This window comes from Protopterus annectens, chromosome 9.part0 (genome assembly GCF_019279795.1).
Source record: "Protopterus annectens isolate FY-2018-M chromosome 9.part0, PAN1.0, whole genome shotgun sequence".
Taxonomy (NCBI): Eukaryota; Metazoa; Chordata; order Ceratodontiformes; family Protopteridae; genus Protopterus; species Protopterus annectens.
The window spans coordinates 330,144,047-330,169,170 of NC_056743.1; the positions used below are offsets into that span (position 1 = coordinate 330,144,047).

A 25,124-nucleotide genomic window follows, 5' to 3' on the forward strand; every position below is an offset into this window, starting at 1 on the left:
TACCTAGCAGCCTTAATGCTTTAATGCATTTAACAGAACAGTGTACAGTTTAGTTTTATTTAAAGATAGCCATTGCACTTTTTCTAAGGGCTAGACATTTCTGAAAGCTTGCAAGCTGTTTTTCAAATCTGAAAGGGGAGTAGAGATGAGAAAAAAAACGCAATCAGTGTAGATGGGAACACAGTCTCTAATTTTAGATTAGCAATGCAGGTGCAGCTGTCAGTTTGGGGGTTGTTCCTCTCTGGTGGGTTAAAATTATTATGTACATAGTTTTCTGTGCTTGTTAATAGGGGGTGGGAGTGTTCTGAAAATGTATTTAGTTTTATGTTTGAGGGTTTTCATTAAAACAAAAGCCTTGAAAATGTGATATGGGTTCAAATGGAGATTAGAAGAAACAACTGTGTAAAAACTCAGCCTACCAAACATTAGTGTGTGCATGGTATACAAAAGCTGGAAACACACATTAAAAATATGTATAATAGGTGGGAACAATAATAGCTTTTTGTTATAATCTATGCTGTCCATATTGTCTTGGAACACAAATGGCCTTACATATATGGATAAAAAAGAAAGAGTATTGAATTGTATTAAAAAAAATGCAGAGTGATAGTAGCAGTGCTCCAGGAGACATTTTTGAAAGAAATAAGCATGTAGATTTGACGAAGAAAGAATTTCAGGATGAATATTCAGGAGACTGTAAGAGACAAAGGAAAAGGGGTGTCCTCTTTCCCATTTATTTGTTTTTATATTTAGAGTCATTGTCAAAGAAAACAAGGGACCCAGAAATGCAAGGGTATAATTGGCATGGTAATCAAGAAAAGTTGGCTGTATTTGCATATTATATTATTTTGTACTGATGAATCCAGAAAGGAACATAGCGTTGTAGAACATTTGGAAACAGTTTCAAGTCCTTTTGGGATCTAAAATTAATAAAGATAAAACAAACCTGATATCCATAAATTATGTACTTATGCATAAATTGGTTCAGCAATACCGATACTGGTGAGGACATGAAATATGTTAAAGTTTTTAGGGGTATGGATTAAAAAGACCTCTTTTATGGCAGCTAAAGATATGTGGGAAATGATTAAACAAAGGGTAATAGAAAAACTGAAAAAACTGGAAGCTCTTATTTATGGATATAGATAGTGAAAATGTTTTAGTCTCATTAGTTTTATGTGTGGGTCAAGCATATCTTTATCAAACAGAGGAGTAGATGTAGACAATAATTGATAAGGAGTTGACAGGATTTATCTGTGAGTAGAAAAGACCAAGAGTTACTTGGAATAAATTAATCCTTCCAATAGAACAAGGGGATTTAGGATTACCTGATTTGAAGGGATATTTTAGAGCTACACAACTAAAGCTTATCTGCACGACACAAGCCCAAAGGCTGTAGTTAAATGGAAAGGGATGAGGAAGCAGGGGGGATGTCCAAGAAATACCGAGTGGGATTTTTGGGTGTGGATTCTTAAGGAGAATAACAACAACCATACAGAATGTTCTATTCATAAAGTAGCAGAAGGTATTCTAAGAAGTGCGTCAAAAGGAGAATGGAAAAATATTTTTTTCCAATAGATATGACTGTAAGTAGTAGTACCGAAAATAGGTGAGAGGGGGTTGAAATTTACTGGAAAACTGACAAAGAACCAAGGTATTGGGAACAAATAACTAGAATGAGAGAAAGGTAATAGAGTGGGATGAGACTAAGAAGACATTTGGACTGTAGTGTAGGCTAGAGACTGCCTTCCCTACCAGGGATTGATATCTGAATACAGACAAAGAGATGGAGATAGGGGAATCTTCAGCGAAACACCTGATCTGGTGGAGTTTTTAGTTCAATCTAGAACTGAAACTGCTGTTAGAAAAGGGATAATTAGTAGGGTATATAAAATATTGCATGGCAAGTGTAAGAATAAATAAGAGGACGGTAGAAAGGATTGGGAATAGATGCTGAAAAAAACAGTATGGCTTCCAAATATACAACAAAGTCCAGAAAGTTTAGGATCTTTGCTTGAAAGTGTTTGTATTAGGTATTTGCATACCCTAAGTAGACTTCAAAGAATTTTTCCTTGGGTAGATAGCAAATGTTGTAGGTGTGATGTGGAAGAAAAAGATAACTAGGAACACATATTTTGGGAATGTAATGAGATAGCCGATTTTTAAAAAAATCCCTACTACGTTTTCCATCAGAAATATTGAGTGAGCAAGTGGCTGTAACTAAGGAAATTATTTTTTTGTACTGGGGCACAGGATCTGAATTTTATAAGTTGAATTATGTTGGCTGCAACTGTATTTGAAGTATTGAATATTTTAAAAGAGGATAAAAAGACTGAAAGAGGGATGTTTAGAAAACGAAAGGAGAAAATTGCATAGAAATAAATGGAAACTGTGGAATAATACATGCAGAATAATGTTCAAGAGGAGGAAGAGTGAAGTTTAAGGAAATGCAGGAATTGAGCAATTTATCTAATGTTAGACTGACAGTAGTCACAATGAATGAAAGAATGAAAAGATAAGTAATGTGCTTCTTTTTATATGCATTATATATCAATGTAGTTTGTTTTCTTTTCTGTTAATTGTTTGTCTATATCTTTAAGTAACAGTTTAATAAAGATGTTTAAAAAAAAAGATTCCAAATTTCAAAATGTTATCCCTTCAAACCCTGTTACCACTGACATCCTCTGACACTGTATGGTAACATTGGACCTAAAAACGTGTTTATCACCACATTCCAATTTGCAAGGAATTCATGTGTTTTTAATTTTCTGTGTCGGCTCACATTGTCAGTTCTTAGTCTTACCCTTTGAGCTGTCTGCTGTCTTGAGGTATTTACAAAATTCCTGACTCCAGTGGTTGCTTAGTGTATGATTCAAGGCAGTCACGTCTTTCTGTATTTGGATGATTGTCTTATATTTGCAGACACTTTTTCTGATTGTCAGGATTGATTGACATGTCATAAAACTCCTGCCCAGCCTGTAGTTTTAACTGAACTTGCAGAAATCATCCCTGATCCCTTCCCGCTCACTAGTTTTTCTGCAGTGTCTTCTATAAATCCCTAGGAAGAGATTTTCTTCCGTTGGACAAAGTAGAACAATACAAGGAAATTTTTCTGAACTTCTCCAGCCACATTCAGGCTATGGGGAGAGGATTTCTCAGGATTCCAGGGTTTGTCTCTTCAATTTTCTCATGACTCCCTTAGCCAGACTTCATGTGAGAAGAATCTAATGGTACGTAAGATCAGTCTGGACTCTACATCAATATTCCTTATCTTTTCAAATTCTAGTTCTGGTGTTTGTCAGAAGGGAATTACTTTGGTGGGTAGACCAGTTACCTGTCAAGGCTGGTCTCTCTTACTCCCTTCAGCCCCCCTCTTAATCTGTCACAGTAGATGTTTCATACTTAGCTTGGGGAGTAGTTTCAAAAGGTGTAAAAGAACTCTGTGGACAGACAAAAGCACATAAATGTCAAAGAGCTGTTGGCAATAATCATAGCTTAAAGAACTTAAATCATGTTTAGTCTCCAGGACTGCTACAATTTGTCAGAGACAATGCCACAGTGATTGATACATAAACAATGTCTTATGCCCTTTTTGCAGACTTGCTATGGTTACTTGGGAGGTAGCAACTCAGCTCAGTCTGACTCTTCAGGATTCATACATTCCAGTAGAACAGAATGTTGTAGCAGAGAAGCTAAGCAGGTGCAGAACAGACCCTTGTGAATGGAAAATGCACCCAGGGGGTCTTCAAGGAGCTGATCCAACTCTTGGGAACACGTCAAGTAGTTCTATTTGCCTCCTGTCAAAATTGTTAAAGAAATTCTGCTCCAGAGTTCCTTGCAAACAGACCAGTAAGAATGAAGCCTTCATTCCCATGGACAGGAGTGCTCCTGTAGCCCTTCCTGCTGACACCAAGGTTCTTTTAAAGATCCAGAAGAACTCTCCAAATGTAGGGGTGGTGACTCTTTTGGCCCAGGCAACAGTGTTACTCCCTTCTTTTGAAATTGGCCAAGGGCAGTTACCACAAGCTTTCCCCATAGACTGCATTTATTCACACAAAACAGTGGTTGTTTGATAAACCCCATCTTGAAAACACTTCATCTGACTCCCTGGATGATAGAGATTTTATACCTTTGTTTATTTTATACCTTTTAGGCACCTTTTTATTTTCCTGATGGTGTGCAGCAAGTGTTAAAAGAGGTGAAAAAAACTTCTACTGGAAAATCATGTATGTGGAATTGGAAAAGATTTTCTTGTTGGTGCCATTCTAAAAGCCAGGATCCTGTCAAGGCCCAGTTGCCTCTGGCTGTAGATTATTTGGGTGAGTTACTATCCTCTGACCTTTCTTTTTCTTCTATCAAGATTCATGTATTGGCCATTTGTGTTGGTCAGCCCTTATCCCTTTTCTACCTTTCTTCATGCAGCTTTTGTAAGGGGTTTAGCATATCCTTCCAGCTAGGAAACAGGTGGCACTTCCTTGGGATCTTAATGTTCTGCTTGATTGACACCTCTTTCATTTGAACCAACTCTTCTAGCTGATTTAAGGTTGTTAACATAGAAAACTGTGTAACACATTGCGCTGACTTTTTCAAGAAGAGTATTTGAGCTACAAATGCCCATGGTGAGCCAACCCTACCTCATGTTTCGTAAGTACGGGGTCTCTGGGAACTAAGCCTTTATTTACGCCTAAAGTAGTTTCAGAGTTTACCTTAAGCCAGACTGTTAATCTCCTCTGTATTCTTTCTAGATCCCTAAAAACAAAGGAGAAATAATATTACACACACACTGGATGTCACAGGTAGCTCAGATGCTGCATGAGCAGGCCTAAACCCTGCAGGAAAGCCAGTCAGCTCATTGTCTCTTATGAAGGTAAGAAAAGAACAACCAGTGTCAAAGCAGACAGTTTCAAGATGGTTGTGTCATGCTCTTTCTTGCTGCTCTGTTCATTATTGTAACCCACTTCCAGGTGGGGTTAAGGCCCATTGTACAAGAGTTTTTGCTTCATCTGTTGCTTTTTGGAAAAGGGGTAAACTCGAAGTATTCTAGAGGCAACAACTTGGTGCTCTGAGCATATGTTCACACAGTATTGCAAACTGGATTAATTTTCCAGGTACAGAACAGACGTTGCTAGTCCATTCTCCAGGGTCTCCCAGATTCCTAAATTCCTCTTTACTCCCTATATGTTTCTAAGCTATGGTAATCTACCCAGATAGCGTAGGCTACTGCAGCAATGATCTGAATGTTGAACATAGTACAGCTGTGTAAGTAAAGTTATAACAGTAGATGTTCTGATAAATCAGTGTTGCAATAGCTGTCCCCTCCCTCCCATCCCCCTGTCTTACTTGTTGGCTATATTGCCAGGGTATGGATGTATATATCATTGTGTATATAGTTAAACATTTTTTGTTTGGTTACATTTTTCCTTTCTGGGCTATAGCCTCCCATTTTGGGACAAAAAAGCTTTGAAACTTTTGGTGCCCATGCTGCCTTTTTCTGTGACACTGCTTGAGCAGTTGGCAGTTTGGGGATGTGGAAATCGCACCAAAGCTTTGACAGCTGCCCAGTGGTCATGTCTTTGGCAGGGGTGTAACACAAATAGCTTAGGCTACTTTAGCAGTGATCTGTTAGGAAATCTACTGTTACGATAAGTTTACTTAACTGTACTTTGTTATAAATAGTATGGGTAAGTGTGAAAATAAACAATTTCTGTAAAGAAAGTTCTGTAACTAAAACTGTTAGTTTAAGACAGTCAGATATATGATGTAGTAGGCAGAGAAGGTTCCTGCAGGATTTTGTTAATGAAGCCAGCTACCATTGAGGAAATAAATGATTTAGGGCTTTAACCCTTCCAGATTAGAGAAATTGTCATCTCTTGAAGGGTGATCTTGAGCCTGGAATAATAATTCTTGGTGAAATCCTGTAAGAAATAAGAGACCCTGTGGGTTATGACTGAAGGAACCTGGATATTTTTCCCTGCCAGGTAAATCAAGAAAGAGGGGTGCACTTATGAACTTGATATGATAAACTGTCCCTTTTGTTTAGGACTATAATTTTAAATGTGTACATTTTCTTGTTTCACCTGCTTATTTGAGAAGAGGCTACATACATCACTGTTCATGTCCTGGTAGAACATTAGTGTTTTTTATTTGCAGGCCCTAAGATTATTCCACTGTGCGTGTTTAGTGACATGTCAACATTTTTTCCAGACCTTTTGTAGTTGATTTTAGAAACATTGACTTTGGGTGTACTTCAGAAGACTGAAAAACCAAAAGACTGAATCCCAAAAGACCGAAAATTCAAAATACTGAACACATTTTAATGGAGGAGGGCAAGCCCCCTGCTAGCTCGCACAACAGTGGAGAAGGGGCAAATTCCATCATTCAGTATTTTGAATTTTCAGTCTTTGGGGGTTCAGTCTTTTGGTTTTTCAGTCTTCTGAAGTAGAGCCATATACATACACACACACGCATACACACACACACACACACATATATATATATATATATATATATATATATATATATATATATATATAAAATGTATATATTGAGTTATTTATGGCTCCCTATTGAAATGTTGGTGCTCACAATGCCAAGTCTTGAAATGCCAAAAAAAAGACCAAAAATGCAGGGAAAGAGTGAATATCGAACCTCACTTTTTTCTTTTAAACTTATTTTTTGTATTGGGCAAGCCCCCTGCATCCAGCCATGTGGTGGGCCAGCTCTCCACATCCCCAAACATATATATTAAAGTTAAAATTAATGTATACCATTTCCAAGATTGACACTTTGGAGAAAAGGGAATATTCTGAGAAATAACCGTCTCAAACTTAGTGTATGTAACTCTGGATTTTCAGTCGATCCCACTCCACATTCTGGGACTCTGTATTGTGAGTCTCTGCAATTCAAATGGTTGTCTGTATATACACATGTATACAAGTGTTATATTCCCACACATTTGTGTGTGTGTGGGGGGGTATGTGTGTGGGTATGTAGACCGATAGATATAGAACTTTGTCAAATTTAGAAATGTGCAGTATCTAAAGAAACTCCTTACTTGAAGTTGGGTGCCTCTGCATAGCCACAAAAAGGACTCAGAAGTCTGTTTAACATTTACTTTGTGTCACTGCATTTTTTTAAGTTTGATAAGTATTGCGAGCTTTGATTTTCTTTGCTTATAAAAATATAAAAACAGATTCTTCTGAAATAAATACTGCAAATTGCACTTTCTTTGTATATTTTGATAGTGTTGATTACATAGAAACAGACGTAAAAGTATCGGAATCATTTCAGTGTGTCATCATTTGACTGCAATGGAAAATGTGACAATAGAAGATTAAAGTAAAAAAAAGTCATATATGAGTGGTAAGGCAAATTTTGATGTTGCTATCTACATTGTAGTGTCACAAAATTGTAAATATTTTTTTACTTTAGGCTCAGGAAGATGCAGAGAAATTGCGTTCAGTCGTTATGCCTATGGAGAAGGAAATTGGAGCATTAAAGGAAAAGTTAGCTTTGGCAGAAGAGAAAATCAAAGAGTTAGAAGCTTCCAAGGTAGAGAAATCTTTAAGTAGTTTTTTTTCTGTTTAATTTAAACATGTGAAAGAGTGCTGACTTTCAGTTGGGAAAAGAAGTATTGCTGTTGTAGAATATCAGTTTTTTAACTAACATCTCTGAAAATTTTACTGATGTTGATCGAGTGGCATGAAGAGAAATATGCAGATAGAAAATGTTATTCCATGCATTACTTCAATAATCATTAGTGAATTTTATTTGCTGGCTACTTTGTTAATGTGGCTTTTTAGATTACCCGAGGTTTAACCTGAGTGAAGGCCTGACGTCCTTGTTCTGGGAAATTGACATGCTGAAATCCGATTTAAAAGCTGCATTATGGCCCATCTCCTAAGTGCCTGAATTAATGTAACACCAGCAGATAAGTACAGATCTTGGATCAGATTTTGAAGGCATTTCTATAAGCTTTTCCAAAATACGCTGGTATAAACCTGCCATGTTGATAGGAATTACAGTGAAGTAGTTTGGAGCAGCCTATAAGCCTTTAGTAGTCTTACCCATTGCTGTTAGACAGGTTTGAAAGGACAGCAATATGTTTTACGATCATGTAGCGCTATGTTGGCAAAAAACCTTAATGAGTTTAGGCAACAGCTTGCAAAATGAATTGTACTTATTTTGAACTGAGATTCATTATGCAGTTACCACTTGCTCAGAGCTGTATAACATTCAAGTCAATTGAGTCCAGTGAGTCAAGGTTTAAAAAAATATATATTTATCTGTATTTGTAGCAATATCCATTTGTGTCTATATACAGAATAGTGGAAAACTGAAAAGCAATGCAGCTTACAGAAATCAGTACTTATTCTCATAAAAGTCAAGCACAACCAGAGTAATGAATGGTTGGCAATTGACAGTCCAGTATAAAAAGCCTCAGTTACATCATTTTCATCCTGCTGTTACTCTGTGATGAGTTAAAAAATAGGCCAGCTTGGTGTAGGCTTTGGAAGTGCATGTGCTGTAATTGGAGAGACAAACAATTTGATCTGATGTGCTGCGGGTTAGTGGTGTAAACTATTTCCTGATTGTTTCCACAGTAGTGAGGTTAATAGGCAAATCATTTCATGAATGTACTTCCCTTGAAACTGAACTTGATTGGCTCAGTACAGTGAAGTCTCTGGATATCACTCGTATAATGAAAAGTAGACATACAAAGTAGTTTGTGAGTAAATAACTGACTGAAAGACTGCCAGTACTTAAAAAGATGTAGGCACAAGAAAAAACTTTCCAATAAAGTTTGCATTTACATCATTTTATAAAACCAACCATGTTGCAGGACACTTTATCATTTATTTTAGAATATCAAACCATAATTACTAATCTTGGAATAAATGTATATCATTGACAATAGTAACACAAAACCAAAACAGGAAGGATATGTTTTTATATACATAAACTTGTGGCAAGCAATTGAGACAGTACAGAGAGTAGAGCTAAATGGTGCAAAAGTATTTAGTAGATGAAGTTTGAAGTCTGGATACCTCCAACTTGAGTTAAATCCAAAAGTGAACGCATAACAGCATTCCTCACATATGTAAGGCTAAGAAGACACAAGACACTGGCTTTTGTAAAGTCTCATTATTGAAATTTTCAGGAATATGGTACACACAATAACATTAGGGATAATATCCTGATATATGGCATAACAAAAGAAAAGCATGAAAAACACTAAAATGAGTCTCAGAAAAATTATGATTTGCTGGCTTAACATTAAACAAGGACAAATTCAAATTTGCTAAAGGAGTTTTACACTTTCAGTTTTTTGTAGGAGAAGGGCTCACCCTGACCTAAACTAAGTTAAGGTACCACATAATGTTTTGCTTTCCTATAAATGCAAAGTAAAAAGTTTGTTAGAAATAGCAAACTATCCTTCACACTTCATTAGGGACAGCACAGTAATATTACCGGTGAGAGAACTACCGAAAAATATTGTTTTGTTTGAGTAGATGAATACAAAGCATTCCGCACTTGAAAATTAAACAAGACTGAGCTTTAATAGTGCAGTTAATCACTTTGACTCAAAATCTGAGACTATTTTAGACATCGATGCTGATCCAGTAGGCGTTGGGCCTACAGTAGATAAAAAAGAGATTACATCATAACTGAAACAAGAGCATCTTTAATGAACACATGAGAGAGACCCCACCTAAAAAAAGGGGCAAAAAACTGACACTTTCTGTTTGCTTGGCCTTACAAGCATTTTTTCACATTTATCTTTATCAATCTTTTACATTACTGCCTGATTGAAAGCCAATGGAAAGCATTTTTAATAATACCAAGTAAATAAAAGCCATGTTTGTTTTTTTTTTTTTTTTTTTTTTTTTAGAAACATGGGCAGTAAAGTTGTCACCATACAGTTTGATGTTTATTTATTTATTTAATCACTGGGATGGTCTGTCTGGGTAAAAGAGAACCTGTTTTCAGCAGAGGCCCGGGGAGAAAAGTTCCAAGTTACAACAAGCAAAAAAAAAAAACAGTGAATACAACAATATACAAGAAAGATTGTTACAAGCTCCAAGTTATATACCTTAATTTACAAGCAAATAACAGTGAATATAGCAATATACAAGAGACACTGTTACAGATGCAATACGCAAGAGAAATTGTTACAGACTGACAAGACAGTATTATAGAATTTCTAGAGGAAAACACAACATTGTTGTTGTTGTGTCTTTCGGCTTATCCCGGTTAGGGGTCGCCACAGCGGAACTCCGGCCCGCTAATGTTTGGTAGTGGATTTTTACGTGCCGAGTTACCAGCCCTGACGCACAACCTTCAATGAAGGCATGCTCATTCACGCATGCCTCCACACAGAAGACGCTCTAGCTGAGAATCAAACGGGACAACGTCTTGCTGTGAGGCGACAACGCTACCGCAGCACCACTACCGCAGGAGGAAAACACAACATATGAACATATAATACATACTATACAATATGGCCTTAGTATATTAGCACACTACATGTTAAGATTTTTCTGCTATAGTCAGTGGTTAAAAATGTCAGTTCATTTTTAGTGTGTAGTTGTGATGTTAATTAATTAGATGTGATACAGAGGAGGCATGGATTGTAAAAGTGGGTTATTAGATGGGAAGTATATTAGAGGACTGTTAGCCAAATTTTAAGTAGTGTTAGTTTGATAAAAAGAAGAGCATGAGAGAGAGAGGCAGTGTGTGTAGACAGAGGGAGGGAGGGAGAAAGAGTTGCAGATTATCTTTCCAGACATTCATAATTATGCAAAGAAGGAGGTGGAATATGCCCTAAAGTAGCAGATGATTACTGCAAAGTGCTGACAATTTTAAGTTACTGGATTGTTGATAGTAGGAGAGAATGAAATTGGGCAGCAGGGTATTGCAGAAAAGTTAGTTTTGCATTTCAGATAACTGTCCTAAACAGAAGTAAATGATAAGTTTTACCATTTGTGAAATATGAAAACTGCAACAATAACATCACAGTACTAGCAAATTGTAATTGTTTAAAGGCAGTTAACAGATAATGCCAGCTACTTTGCAAAGGCAGAAAGTCTTTATAGCCTAAAGATCAGCACAAAATTTCATTTCAGGAGAAAATCAATTAACCAAATCTTTATTGACAGTATATTAAACCACATTGTATATTCACAAATGTAGCTGGTTTTCATGCATATATCAAAGTCTTTAAAAAAATAGTCCAGTTAGGAGGTAAGTACTGATTTTCGATAATCTATGAACTGTAACAGATTATCCGTTTTTTTTTAATTGATGAGTATTTTTGATTTTCAGTGGTAAGTTGTACAGCTGCAAAGGTGGTGGTTCTGAAGTTGAACTAAGACTTTTTTTTTACATTTAGAATCCCTCATACTGTAAAAAGTGATAGTAGCCATCTGTTCACTAGCTTCTTGTTCGACCAGTTTTATGGAGATTTAGGGCTACATTGACAGAAGGATAGTTCCCATGCGGTTACAAGTGAAGAGAATGATGTAGAGTTTCATATCTAACAATGGTATAGCTGTGATGACAGCATCCATTAAATGGGTACCATGAAACTAAGCTTTTCTTATGCTGAGAGGCTGTTAGCACGGCCGGCCTTAGGCATAGGCGAACTAGGCGACCGCCTAGGGCGCCATACAGGCCAGCCTTGCAAAGGGCGCATTGTATGTATTTATTTTAATTCTAAAGTTTGCGCTCTTCTTGGCGCTTGAACCAGAGGGCGGAGGGTGGGGGAGGGGGGGCGCGGCAAGCAACCTCCCACTTAAAGCTGCAGGTTAGCCAGAAGGCTTTTAAAAAAAAAAAAATCTGTAGTTTGTTGTGTGAGTCTTCCTTAAGGAGAAATGTGTATGCGTCACAACGCCAACGTCATCAAAATGCATTCTGCAGTTCCGCGCGGAGTTTAAGTCAGGCCAGCCGTTCAAGAGAAGAGTTATGTCTCTGCGTGTTTTCATTTGGATTATAAAATTAAAGATGGTAAGTGTATGTTTCTATGTGTAATTTAAACTGTTCATTTCTGTATGAGAGAGAATGTGCGTGGGTATGTGTATGGAATTTAAACTCGCTGTTTTGTTTGTGTTAGATATGAAATGTATGTGTTACTGTGTGAAAGTAGGTGTGTGTGTATGCATGTATGTATGTATGTATGGAATTTAATCTAGCTGTTCGTTCTTTTGGAAGAAAGTCTTTGTTGCTGTGCAAGAGAGTAGGTGTGTGTAGCTTTATGAGAGAGTCATATGCATGTGCTGCTGTGATGTGTGTGTAATACGAGTCGTAGCGATCTTGTGAAACTAAAGAATTCATTTTTGAAGCACTTTGCTTGCCAAAAGAAGAAGGCTTTGGATTCTTCCCTAACAAACAGACAGGGTGTGAACACTTCTGAAACTGCATCAATGGAAGCACTTGCTTAAGAACATGTTTCCGGCTCCTACGGAAAAAATGACAAATTGCCTCATTTATATTTGTAAACAGTGAAATGTTAACTCCAAAGGGATATTTGCACCATTTATCACATCTGTGGCAATAACGGCAAACATCAATTAATTTGAACAGTGTTTCCAGGCATCTACAAGTATGCATTGGAATATTAATTTTCTATATAACACCAGTGATAAATTAATCATTATCAAATATTTCTGTTTTATAGTAAGAAAATAATACACATTATTTGGGTAAAGGGGATACACAACTATTCAAACTGTCTTGTCTTTATTTTCATTTTGTCATGTACTTGTTTATAATTCACTTTGCCGCTCAAAATGCACATTTAAGTTTGTACTGTCAATAGCTCAGGGAACAGCTCTTAACCCAAACAAAATGAGGTCACATGAACCCTGCTGTTCTCTCACACCACACCACTTTATTCCTATTTCATCTTTTCTTATCTCATGGTAGAACTGGTCCCTGGCAATAAACCATATTGTTGCCAGGGTAAGAACTACCTGTAGGGTAGAAAGAAGGCTGACATGGATAAATCTGCTCAGGAGTATCATTCTTTTCCCCGTATGGTGGGTATAGGCTCCAGTATGAAGGGGGAGGTCTGTCTTCAGCCATTCCTGGTTCTATACTGTTAGAAAGCTGTTGAGGTTCTGTAGGGTTCATGTTTCCCTCAGAAGGACTGAACTTTCAGTCTTCAGTGTCTGGGAGCATTCTAAACAACCTTTGGTCTTCAGTAATGCAGGGCTAATAAACTCTGTACATTGAATGCAAAGCTGGTTATTCTAATGAGACAGTGACCAATTTGATATATACTTCCTTATTGCTGCTACAGTCACTGCAGAAGATAGCTAAGACAACCAGTTACATTAACATAAAGAAACATACAGTTATCAAACACTGCTCTGGACTTCTGACCTTAAACTAGTATGTGTGCATATAACTTAAACTAGTGTGTGTGTGTGTGTGTGTGTGTGTGTGTGTGTGTGTGTGTGTGTGTGTGTCTGTGTGTCTGTGTGTGTGCATATAACAAACTAATGTGTGTGTGTGTGTGTGTGTGTGTGTATATAACTTAAACTAGTGTGTGTGGGTGTGCGTGTGTGCATATAACTTAAACTAGTGTGTGTGCATATAACTTAAACGTGTGTGTGTGTGTGTGTGTGTGTGTGTGTGTGTGTGTGTGTGTGTGCATATAACAAACTAGTGTGTGTGTGCATATAACAAACTAGTGTGTGTGCGCATATAACAAACTAGTGTGTGTGCGTGCATGTAACTTAAACTAGTGTGTGCGTGCATATAACTTAAACTAGTGTGTGTGTGCATTTAACTTAAACTAGTGTGTGTGTGTGTGTGTGTGTGTGCATATAACTTAAACTAGTGTGTGTGTGCATATAACTTAAACTAGTGTGTGTGTGCATATAACTTAAACTAGTGTGTGTGTGCATATAAACTTAAACTAGTGTGTGTGTGTGTGTGTGTGTGTGTGTGTGTGTGTGTGTGTGTGTGTGTGTGTGTGTCATACCCTAAATAAGTGGGATAAAGGCCCTAAAATAGGGACACTTTTTAAATATTGCTCTTACAAACAAAGTTGATATAAAGCTGATTGATTTTGCATTGGTGCTGAATTTTCTGAAGGGTATGAAGTCAAACTCAAATCTGTCATTACTTCTAACTTCAGTCTTGAAAGATTTACCAGTAATTTTCCAGAAAACCATAACTATGGAAAATGGACCAAAAATATGAGGTCCCTCTCAAGTGTCCAGATTTAGCATTATATTTTTTGTCTTTCTCATAATTTGTGGTTTTCTGGCAAATCAGGGAGGACTGAAGTCACTAAACAGCAATGCAAACCATGAAGGCATGTGTTGTGTTAATTTCAGCTCCATAAGTGTATCAATATCTAGTCAGTGTACAGCTCACAATGTCTTATTGTGCCTATAAAATTTGCCACGTGTTGTGCTTTTAATGGGCAGTGAAGAGTTTACAACACAATATTTTTTTTAATAAGTGTTCTAGCAATACTTAAACTGCCCCTATTTTGTGGCCATTGCATCCACATTTATTTTAGGCTTTGTCCATATTTTTTGCTCTAAGAGATTAAGAGGTATGCATACCTCTCAGCTGTCCAGATTTTTGCCTCCTAGATTTGGCCTATTCCTCACAGAATTTATGGTTTTCTGGCAAATCACTGAGGATTGAAATAGCTAAATGTCAAACACTTGAGTTTCGGTCTTCATTTCCTTCAGAAAATGTATGCAAAGACAAATGCTTCTAAGTCTGTAAGAGCAATATTTTAATCTGTCCCTCTTTTGGGGGCCTTTGTCCCATCCCCACCTCCCCACTATTTTAGGCATTGTCCAGCTTTCTTGTGCCAAGAGGTTGAGAGGTATGGAGGTATGGTATGTAATGCCTTAGTTGCCGATTATTTGTTGCATTTTAAGGGGGGATAGGGGTTCTGCATGCCTGAGTGTCCTCTTTTGTATAGGATACCTAGTTGTCAGTTTCTCAATCATTCCCTATTGCAGTATTACCAGCTTACCAGTTTTTTTTTTAATGTAAAGTAGGCAATTACTTTGTCATGGGCAGCAGGCACTGAATTTGTAGATGAAGCACTGAAATGTAAAGTTGTTTGCCAGTAACAGCCTTTTCATTATTTACAAATCTCTTTAATTTAGAAGTATTCGGGTGAATTTTACTTCTGCAGAGGTTGTGCTTATTGACTGATACTCCCTCTCGGCTTTTCCCGGTTAGGGGTCACCACAGTGAGTCACCTGTCCGCTCATAATTGGCAGTGAAGTTTTATGGTGTTGAGTTGCCAGCCCAGCGCCCAACCTTCCACGGAAGGCACGCACACACTCGTGCCTAGGGCCAGTATAGCATGTCCAATCCACTTACAGCATGTCTTTGGGATGTGGGAGGAAGCCGGAGCACCCGGAGGAAATCCACACGACCACAGGGAGGACATGCAGACTCTGCACAGAAGGCACCCCAGCCGAGCATCAAACCAGAGAACCTCTTGCTGTGAGGTGACAACGCTAACCGCTGCACCACCGTGGTCGTCCCTGCATACTGATTGATACTGGTGGATTGTAATGACAAGTTTGAGTGGCCTTTTATGGTTAAAATGTACTGAAATGGGCAGTTTTGTCATTATTGGGTCATGCATTTTTTCATTTTTGCTGGAAAAATGTTAAAAATTACAAATTTAAAACATACTAACAACTGGTACTTTATTATACAAGGAATATAATTTATTACAATCAGGAAGGTGAATCAAAGAACACATACATGAATGCATGGCCATAAAAATGTGTTCAAGGGGCCTATAATTTGAAAATAGCTCAAAGGTAAACTTAATTCTCCCATTTTCCAGATGCATTTCATTTGAATGTAGGTTTTAATGCTGTTTCAATGGCAGAAAATACCTAATTGAATACACACTGAGGTTTGAACATTGTTCATTGTAACTGGGGAGAAATAGCCAAGTAACAAAACACTGGTATGGCTGGGGAGGGGGCTGCTGCAAGAGGGGCTGCTCGGGAGGCCTCAATCTATTACCCTGCCTAGGGTCCAATTTGACCACGATTTTCTCTGCTAATAAAGTATGAGAGTAGTTTACATGGCCTCTTTAAATCCCAGAAAAATACTCTATGGTGCCAGCGTCCTCTCTTTTACGGAGGGTCAGGAGTGCTACACATACTGATGTGAGTAATGGGTCATGAAAATTACCATTTTCAACAGTGGGTCTTGGTCCATAAAGGTTTGGGAACCACTACTTTACACCACCTACCAGACTGCTGACAGAAAGGAGTTTGTGTTTCAGTTCATTTAAGGGAATGGAGATTTCAGTGCATTTTTAAGGAAATGGAGTTTTCAGTGCATTTTCAAGGGATTGAGTTTCAGTGTATTTTCAAGGGATTACGTTTCAAAGGAAAGTTTACTGCTGCTCATGCTAAGTCCGTTTTCAATGTGCAACTGTTTTTCAAATGGCATATTGTAGAATTTGAAAGCAATGTTAGTAGCATAATTGCCTTTGGTGCATAAGGCTGTGGATTCTACTCCCACACCATGTAGATGAAGTGCTGATATCGCAGTACCCATATGATTGCAGATTATTTGGTGTATTACAAGGAGGAATATGGGTTTCTACACTCTTGAGTTTCCTCCTTTTGTATGAGATGCCTAGTAACTATGAACTTGTTGGTTTTGGTCATTTCCTATTGCAACACTCCCAGTTTACCAAATTTTTTTTATGTAATATAGATTAATGCAAGGGCAACAGTCACTGAATTTGTAGATGAAACATTGAGGTGTAAAGTTGTTTGCCAGTAGCAACCTCTTCATTAGTTACAGATTTCTGTTAATGTGGAATTATTCCAATGATTTTACTTCTGTAGAGATTGTGTATCGAGTGATATTGGTAGATTGTCATGACAGAAGTCTGGGTTGCCTTTTATGGTTGAAATTTTCTGAAATGGGTAATTTTGTCATTGGTTTATACTTTGTTTCATTGCTTATTAAAATGTTTTACACTACAATTTTTAAAAACATTCTAACAAGTGGGGATGTATTATACAAGGGGCTGTATTATACAAGGAATATAATTTAATACAATCAGGAAGGTGAATAAAAGAACAAATTCATGTATGCATTGCCCTAAAATGTGTGCAAGGAGTCTATTTTGAAAGCAACCCAAAAGTAAACCTAATCCGCCACTGGCCAGATGCATTTCCTATGAATGCTGGTTTTCATGCCGTTTCATGGGCAGAGACGTTTACTGCTTATGCTAAGTCTGTCTGTGTTTATGCTGTTCTAGTTTAAGCTACTGTACACAGGGAGGAGAGAGGTTGCTATTCTACTTTCATTGAGCTGTAAGGATGTTCTTCATCTCACATTGCTGCAGTCCTTACTTATGGGTAGTCCGCTGTCCTCGGTCGGCCCGAATACCAAAGTATTAGGCTGACGTCGGTCATGGGCGCCTAGTTCTGACATCAGAGCGTCAGGGTATAAAGGCGCATGACCGACGTCATATCCTCAGTCTTTTTTGCCGCATGGTCCGATGCAGAAGCAGCGTTGCAAGTGCCGTTCGGCGTTCTGAAATTTTTCGTTTTGAGTTTCAGACCGATACCAAGTTGGCTAAGTACCCGTTAGAATATTTTTGTTTTTCTTGCCTCAGTTACTTACCGGATGTCAGAAAAGTGAATAATTGTATTTCTTGTGGGAAACAGATACCGCATAGGGATTACCACTGCTTTGTATTCCTTGTTTGGGACCGGAGCACGGCGTCGGGTGTCGGTTTTGTGCTAGGTGTAATAAGCGCACTATAAAACGGAGGTTAGATTGCGCTAGGTTAGTCTTTGGCAAGAGGTGTAATTATAATATGCCGTCGGATGTTCCGACGCCTGCTTCTACTAAGAAGCGCAAAGACAAATCTTTAAAGCCTAGGCAGGATGATTCGTCCGTTTCGGACGCCGGACCTTTAGAAGCTACAGCTGAACAGGTGGATCCGGCTGAAGTTTCTGTTGAGTCCCAGGGGGAAACTTTGATTTTACAGGATGTGGCCTCTCAGGAGGCAGGTCAGGCTGAAGGGGCCTCTCAGGTTACTATTCTCCCTTCTATGCCTAAGGTGGTTAGGCCTTCTGCTACTGTTTCTAAGGCTCCTTCTAAGGGCAGGTCTGTCTTGCCTTCCTCTGGTGTCAGTCCTGGTTCTTCAGGGTCTGTGCCTAAAAGCACATGCTTAAAATGGCAGAGGATTTGATTACTTTAATTAGAGGTTCTATTCCCCCTCCTGATAAAAGGCCCAGGATGGAGCCAGAGTTGGAAAGTTTGGGGCAGGCCTCAGATGATTCAGAGTCTTCTGCTGAAGACATTCAAGATTTCCTCCTTATTCTGATTCTGATGCTGAGGATTCCACTCCTTCTGCTTCTCCTCCAGAGGATTTTTCATTTTCAGAAACTCTGCATTCCATGAGGGAGCATTTTCAGTGGGAGGGACAGGATTACTCTGATTCACGGAAGAGACTTAGGGAGTTCTTGTTTTTACCACAGCATATACCCTTAGCTATACCTCCGGTTTTGGATGTTGTTTCGATGTTTTTCGAAGCTTGCCTTAATCCAGATTCTGTGCCTCCTGCCCCAGTTAAACCGGACAGGTATTACAGGGTGCCTGAGGCTCATAAATATCTGTATAAGAGTCCCAGGGCGGACCCAGAAACTATTAGTCAGGGGCCTAAGGGTTTTAGAGCCTCTGTTGTTAAGAATCCGGTTCCTCTGGATAAGGAAGCTAGAGCTTTGGATAGATGGGGTAAGAAGGTGTATACCTCTTCTACTTTAGCAATGAGAGCTTTGAACTGCCAGTTTCATATGTTGAAGTATCAGAATTTCCTCCTTTCTCAGTTAAGGTCTAAAGTAGATGCTTTGGCAGAGGGCATAGAGTGTAAAGAATTGCAGGATTTAGTGCATGTTTCTGAACAGGTGGGTAAGCACTCTTTGCAATGTGGTTTTGATGCTTTACAGGCTTCTTCCAGGGTGGCTGCCACTGGTTCAGTTATTCGTAGGCACGCCTGGCTTAAGGATCAGAATTTGTCTGAGCATGTTAAGTCTAGAATTCTGGATGCCCCTTTACAGTCTGAAGTTTTGTTTGGTCCTCCTGTGGAGTCAGTCTTAAAGAAAATGGAAGACAAGGCTAAGTCTATGCAGACTGTTAAAGATTTTTTGCAGGTACAACCTGCAAAGTTTAGTAGAAATTGGCCTACTAAGGGGTGGACGTTCCTTCTTCTGATTCTCAGTCTAGGGGTAGATCTAGACGTGGTAGGGGCAGAGCTCAGAGTACTTTCAGGCCGAGACAATGGAGTTCGCCTGCTCAATCTGCTGGTGAGGGCAGGGGCCAGTCCTTTCATAAACAGGCCCAATGACCTACATTTTCAGCTGCCAGATTCTTCTTGCCTGGCAGCTCCTTTAGGAGGAAAGTTGGCTCTTTTCAAGCAAAACTGGCATTTAGTCACCCAGGACAAATGGGTATTGGACATTATAAACCGAGGTTACAAGTTCTATTTCCATACCATGCCTTCTTTCAAAGGCATGCCAGGCGTCCTCCTCGCAAAGGATAGAGGCTCACAGACAAATTTCTTTACTTCTTCAACTAGGAGCTATACAGCCATTTCCTCTGTCAGAAGTGGGCCTAGGATTTTATTCTCGCCTGTTTCTAGTTCCAAAGAAAGGGAACACGTGGAGACCAATTTTGGATTTATCTCTCCTCAACACTTACCTGGACATTCCAAGGTTCAAGATGCTGACTTTACAACAACTTTTACCTCTGTTGGGAAAAGATCACTGGATGGTTACTCTGGACCTCAAAGAGGCTTACCTTCATGTTCCTATCAGGCCCAGTTGCAGGAGGTACCTGCGTTTTCGGGCTGGAAATTTACATTATCAGTTCTCTGCATTGCCCTTTGGCTTATCTACTGCGCCCAGAGTGTTCACAAAGGTTCTGGCTCCAGTGATAGCATTTTTCAGACTAAGAGGAATACAGATTTATCCTTATTTGGACAATTGCCTGATTATTGCACAAGAAAGGACGAACTTCTTCATCATCTACAGTATGTGATGGCAGTGTTAAGATGCCTAGGGTATTCTGTGAACGAAACAAAGTCCAGTCTAGTACCCTCTCAGGACATGTGCTTTCTGGGTGTGAGACTGAATACAGCTTCCCAGATGGCCTTTTTGACCCCGGACAAACAAAGAAGCCTTTCTCTTTATTTCCATCAAATGTCTCTATGGTCCAGGCTGACTGCAAGGACAGTCCTTCAAGCCTTGGGGTTCATGGCATCTTGTATTCTGGTGCTTCCCAATGCCAAATTGCATATGAGGAAGCTTCAATGGTATCTCAAAATGTATGGACACAGCACTGCCAAGATCTAGACACTGTCATTCAGATAATACCTTGCATTCGGAAGGAGTTTTTGTGGTGGGCTCAGGAATGTCACCTAAACAAGGGACTCTCTGTGACCCGGCCAGAGGCGAGTCAAATTCTAACGACAGATGCCTCGGACAAGGCTTGGGGAGCACACCTCAATGGAAAATGGGTGCAAAACACGTGGCCTGTCAAACTCCAACATTTGCATATCAACTTGAAGGAAATGTTAGCAGTCCAGTTTGCATTGATGGCTTTCAAAGATTTACTTCACCCAGGGCAGGTGTTGATTCAAACAGACAACACTACTGTCATGTGGTACATCAACAAGCAGGGGAACCCATTCTTACCCTCTTTGCAGGCAAGCGATGATTCTGTGGGAAACTGCTCTCAATCTACACCTCAATCTTCAGGCAAGGTTTCTACCAGGAGCACAGAACTCCTTAGCAGATGTATTGAGCAGACAAATAGTGGATCCTCACGAATGGAAATTGGATCCTCATGTATTTCAACAGTTGACAGTGTTATGGGGAACTCCAGACATAGATCTGTTAGCTTCTCCACTAAATTACCAGTTGCCAAAGTTTTGCACAAAAATGTTTCATCACACAGCTTGGAAGGTGGACGCTCTATCATTCAGTTGGAACAATCTGCATGTATATGCCTTTCCACCTCTGCCTCTTCTTCCCAAGGTACTCTTGAAGGCCAGACAAGACAAGCCAACCATGATTTTGATAGCACCGGATTGGCCTCGACAACACTGGTACCCACTACTGAGGAGCTTAGTACGAGAACCTCCATGGCCTCTGCCTTTGATTCCGCACCTTTTGTCACAAGAGGACAGTCACTTCCTCAATGTCAAGATTCAGTCTCTACATCTAACAGCCTGGCATATTCTGTTTTAGACTCTGGAGGGTCTCAGCTTCCACAACAAGTTTTGAATGTTATTTTGGAGGCCAGGAGGCCTAGTACCAGGAAAGTTTACGCTGATAAATGGAGGAGATTTTTTATTTGGAGCAAAGGAAAGGACTTTGATGTCTCCAAACCTGATTTAAGTGTTGCTCTTCAATATCTTACTGAGTTGTTGGACAAGGGTTTGTCTTTCTCCTCAATAAAGGTCCATGCTGCAGCCATTTCTGCTCACTATGATTGTGACCCTCCTTTGTTCTCTCATCCTTGGTTTAAGCAATTTCTTAGAGGGGCAAAGAATATAAGACCCTCACGTAGAGCTCCTACTCCTGCTTGGGATCTCAATTTTGTGTTGGAAAAACTTACTCTACAACCTTTTGAGCCTGCAGCTACTGCCGAGTTAAAGTATTTGTCATGGAAAACTGCTTTTTTGTTGGCCATTACCTCTGCAAGAAGGGTTTCTGAATTACAGGCCCTCATGGCAGTGGAGCCTTTCCTGATTTTTCATAAGGATAGGGTATCTTTAGTACTAATCCTTCCTTTATGCCTAAGGTGTTTTCTAGTGTGGCCTTAAATCAAACTATTCATTTGCCTACTTTTTATGCAAACCCCAAAATAAAGGGGAGAAAATTTTGCATACTTTGGATATTCACAGGCAGTTGCGTTATTATTTAAGTAGAACCTAATTGAATACACACTGAGGTTTGAACATTGTTCATAGTAACTGGGGAGAAATAGCCAAGTAACAAAACACTGGTATGGCTGGGGAGGGGGCTGCTGCAAGAGGGGCTGCTCGGGAGGCCTCAATCTATTACCCTGCCTAGGGTCCAATTTGACCACGATTTTCTCTGCTAATAAAGTATGAGAGTAGTTTACATGGCCTCTTTAAATCCCAGAAAAATACTCTATGGTGCCAGCGTCCTCTCTTTTACGGAGGGTCAGGAGTGCTACACATACTGATGTGAGTAATGGGTCATGAAAATTACCATTTTCAACAGTGGGTCTTGGTCCATAAACGTTTGGGAACCACTACTTTACACCACCTACCAGACTGCTGACAGAAAGGAGTTTGTGTTTCAGTTCATTTAAGGGAATGGAGATTTCAGTGCATTTTTAAGGAAATGGAGTTTTCAGTGCATTTTCAAGGGATTGAGTTTGTGTATTTTCAAGGGATTACGTTTCAAAGGAAAGTTTACTGCTGCTCATGCTAAGTCCGTTTTCAATGTGCAACTGTTTTTCAAATGGCATATTGTAGAATTTGAAAGCAATGTTAGTAGCATAATTGCCTTTGGTGCATAAGGCTGTGGATTCTACTCCCACACCATGTAGATGAAGTGCTGATATTGCAGTACCCATATGATTGCAGATTATTTGGTGTATTACAAGGAGGAATATGGGTTTCTACACTCCTGAGTTTCCTCCTTTTGTATGAGATGCCTAGTAACTATGAACTTGTTGGTTTTAGTCATTTCCTATTGCAACACTCCCAGTTTACCAAATTTTTTTATGTAATATAGATTAATGCAAGGGCAACAGTCACTGAATTTGTAGATGAAACATTGAGGTGTAAAGTTGTTTGCCAGTAGCAGCCTCTTCATTAGTTACAGATTTCTGTTAATGTGGAATTATTCCAATGATTTTACTTCTGTAGAGATTGTGTATCGAGTGATATTGGTAGATTGTCATGACAGAAGTCTGGGTTGCCTTTTATGGTTGAAATTTTCTGAAATGGGTAATTTTGTCATTGGTTTATACTTTGTTTCATTGCTTATTAAAATGTTTTACACTACAATTTTTAAAAACATTCTAACAAGTGGGGATGTATTATACAAGGGGCTGTATTATACAAGGAATATAATTTAATACAATCAGGAAGGTGAATAAAAGAACAAATTCATGTATGCATTGCCCTAAAATGTGTGCAAGGAGTCTATTTTGAAAGCAACCCAAAAGTAAACCTAATCCGCCACTGGCCAGATGCATTTCCTATGAATGCTGGTTTTCATGCCGTTTCAAGGGCAGAGAAGTTTACTGCTTATGCTAAGTCTATCTGTGTTTATGCTGTTCTAGTTTAAGCTACTGTACACAGGGAGGAGAGAGGTTGCTATTCTACTTTCATTGAGCTGTAAGGTTTGCTCGCCTACCCATAAACTTGAGCATCCTTTTGAAAGAAGGCACATGGGCTAGTATTTTCTGAGGACATGACTTTTACAGTAAAATGTCTGAAGGAGCAACAGATAAAGCAGGCTTATTTAAAAAAATCCACTTTCCTTCACTTGCAGTTTAACTATATTACAAGGTATCTTCTTCATGTACATTTAAGTATTTGAAGGAAATGACTGGAGTGGCTTTCTTGGGGAGTGAACTTCATGTGGGTGTGGCTTATAGGGGTGTTTCAGGACTATGGTGTGGGTGGAGCTTAAGGGGCACTGAAGTACTACTTTGCCTAGGGTGCCATTTCAGCTAAGGCCGGCCCTGGCTGTTAGAGTTTACTGCACCCAAACAGAAGGCTGTCATGCTAGCAAGGTGCTGGACTAAAACTTCAACTGTAGCAGGAAGACTTTTTTTTTTTAAATTTAAAAAGTTTAATTATCTTTTGCAACCTAGCACAGCAACCCAGCCTTTTAACTTACAGCTTATGTTGGCTGCTTTGAGTTCCTAAATATGCCATTTGTAAGATTATGTGGAAAATGGAATGAAGAAGTAATTCCTGACTGTTGGGGATATTTTTTTTTAATTACAAAGAGAGCAGGCAGCTCAAATGGATAGCTCCTGAGCCAAGTAGAAGAGCATACATAAGCATTTGCATCATTTGCTTATTAAGTATCATAAGAATTAAGAGAACCAAAATTAAATTTTATATTAGAACAGAATTAAAACATGACTGTAATCATCCAATCACATTCAACTATGGGTTTTAAAATGAATTGGTTAAACTAGTTGAGTGTCCATTCTATAGTATGGTATTGTGTGTGCTAAGCGTTTGTTTTCAAATTCTCCCCTCACATATGTTTGTGTAATGCATTAATTTCAATTTTGTCGTATTTCAGAATAATATGCAGTATGTTTTAATTGTGCATGTTCCATACACATCTCTGATAAGCACTTATTTTTCACCCCATAACTAAGAAGACATTTTGTTTAAATATATCAGCCACATGTCCTACACAAGTATTTCATGTTTGCATGATGTATGGAATGCCAATCTTAAGGAAGAACAACAGGAAGCAGAGGTAGTGAGCATTGCTCTGAAATAAGACATAAAAGTGAAATTAATGCACTATGCAAGCATATGCAAGGGGAGCATGAGAATCATATATATTTTTTAATTTAATGTTTTGGAAGTTATAAAGTAAAACTAAAGGGGGGGGTAACTTTGTAGTACATAGAGAAGTAAGGGAATGTGTGTGTAATTCCAAGCCAAGGACTGACCACTCTCCTGGTCTTACTGTTTCTTTGCAATATAAAACCTGTACTTAAATCAAGAATGTTAAGAATATAATTCACCTTTCATACCAAGGATTTTACATTCTGGCTAAAGCCTTTGCTGTTTCCATACTGCCTTTTTATCCAACTGAGTAAATTCTAATTTGGTACACATTAATGAGGCTGTACTCAATGCCAGGAGTCTTAACAAAAAAAGCCTGAATTTAATGCTCTCCTGTAACTTGAAAACATCCATATATGTGTAGTTGCAGAAACATTGTTTCAAAGCAATGAAAACACTCCCTCAATTCCTGGGTATAATGGCTGTCACATCTTCAGACCCACTGGTAATTGTGGGGAAGTATCAGTATTTAAGTATATCATCACCTCACAATAAATTCCTTGGGACACCA

At 38.8% G+C, this 25,124-nt stretch overlaps 1 protein-coding gene across 2 annotated transcripts in view; it reads left to right on the top strand.

The window, feature by feature from the left end:
* RABEP1 (rabaptin, RAB GTPase binding effector protein 1) overlaps positions 1–25,124 on the top strand; it is a 1,652,179-nt gene that overhangs the window by 735,038 nt on the left and 892,017 nt on the right. For both annotated transcript variants that reach the window (XM_044082911.1, XM_044082912.1), the window contains exon 5: positions 7,432–7,551. In XM_044082911.1, the coding sequence (XP_043938846.1) occupies positions 7,432–7,551 (120 nt within the window). The remainder of the gene's footprint in view (positions 1–7,431; positions 7,552–25,124) is intronic.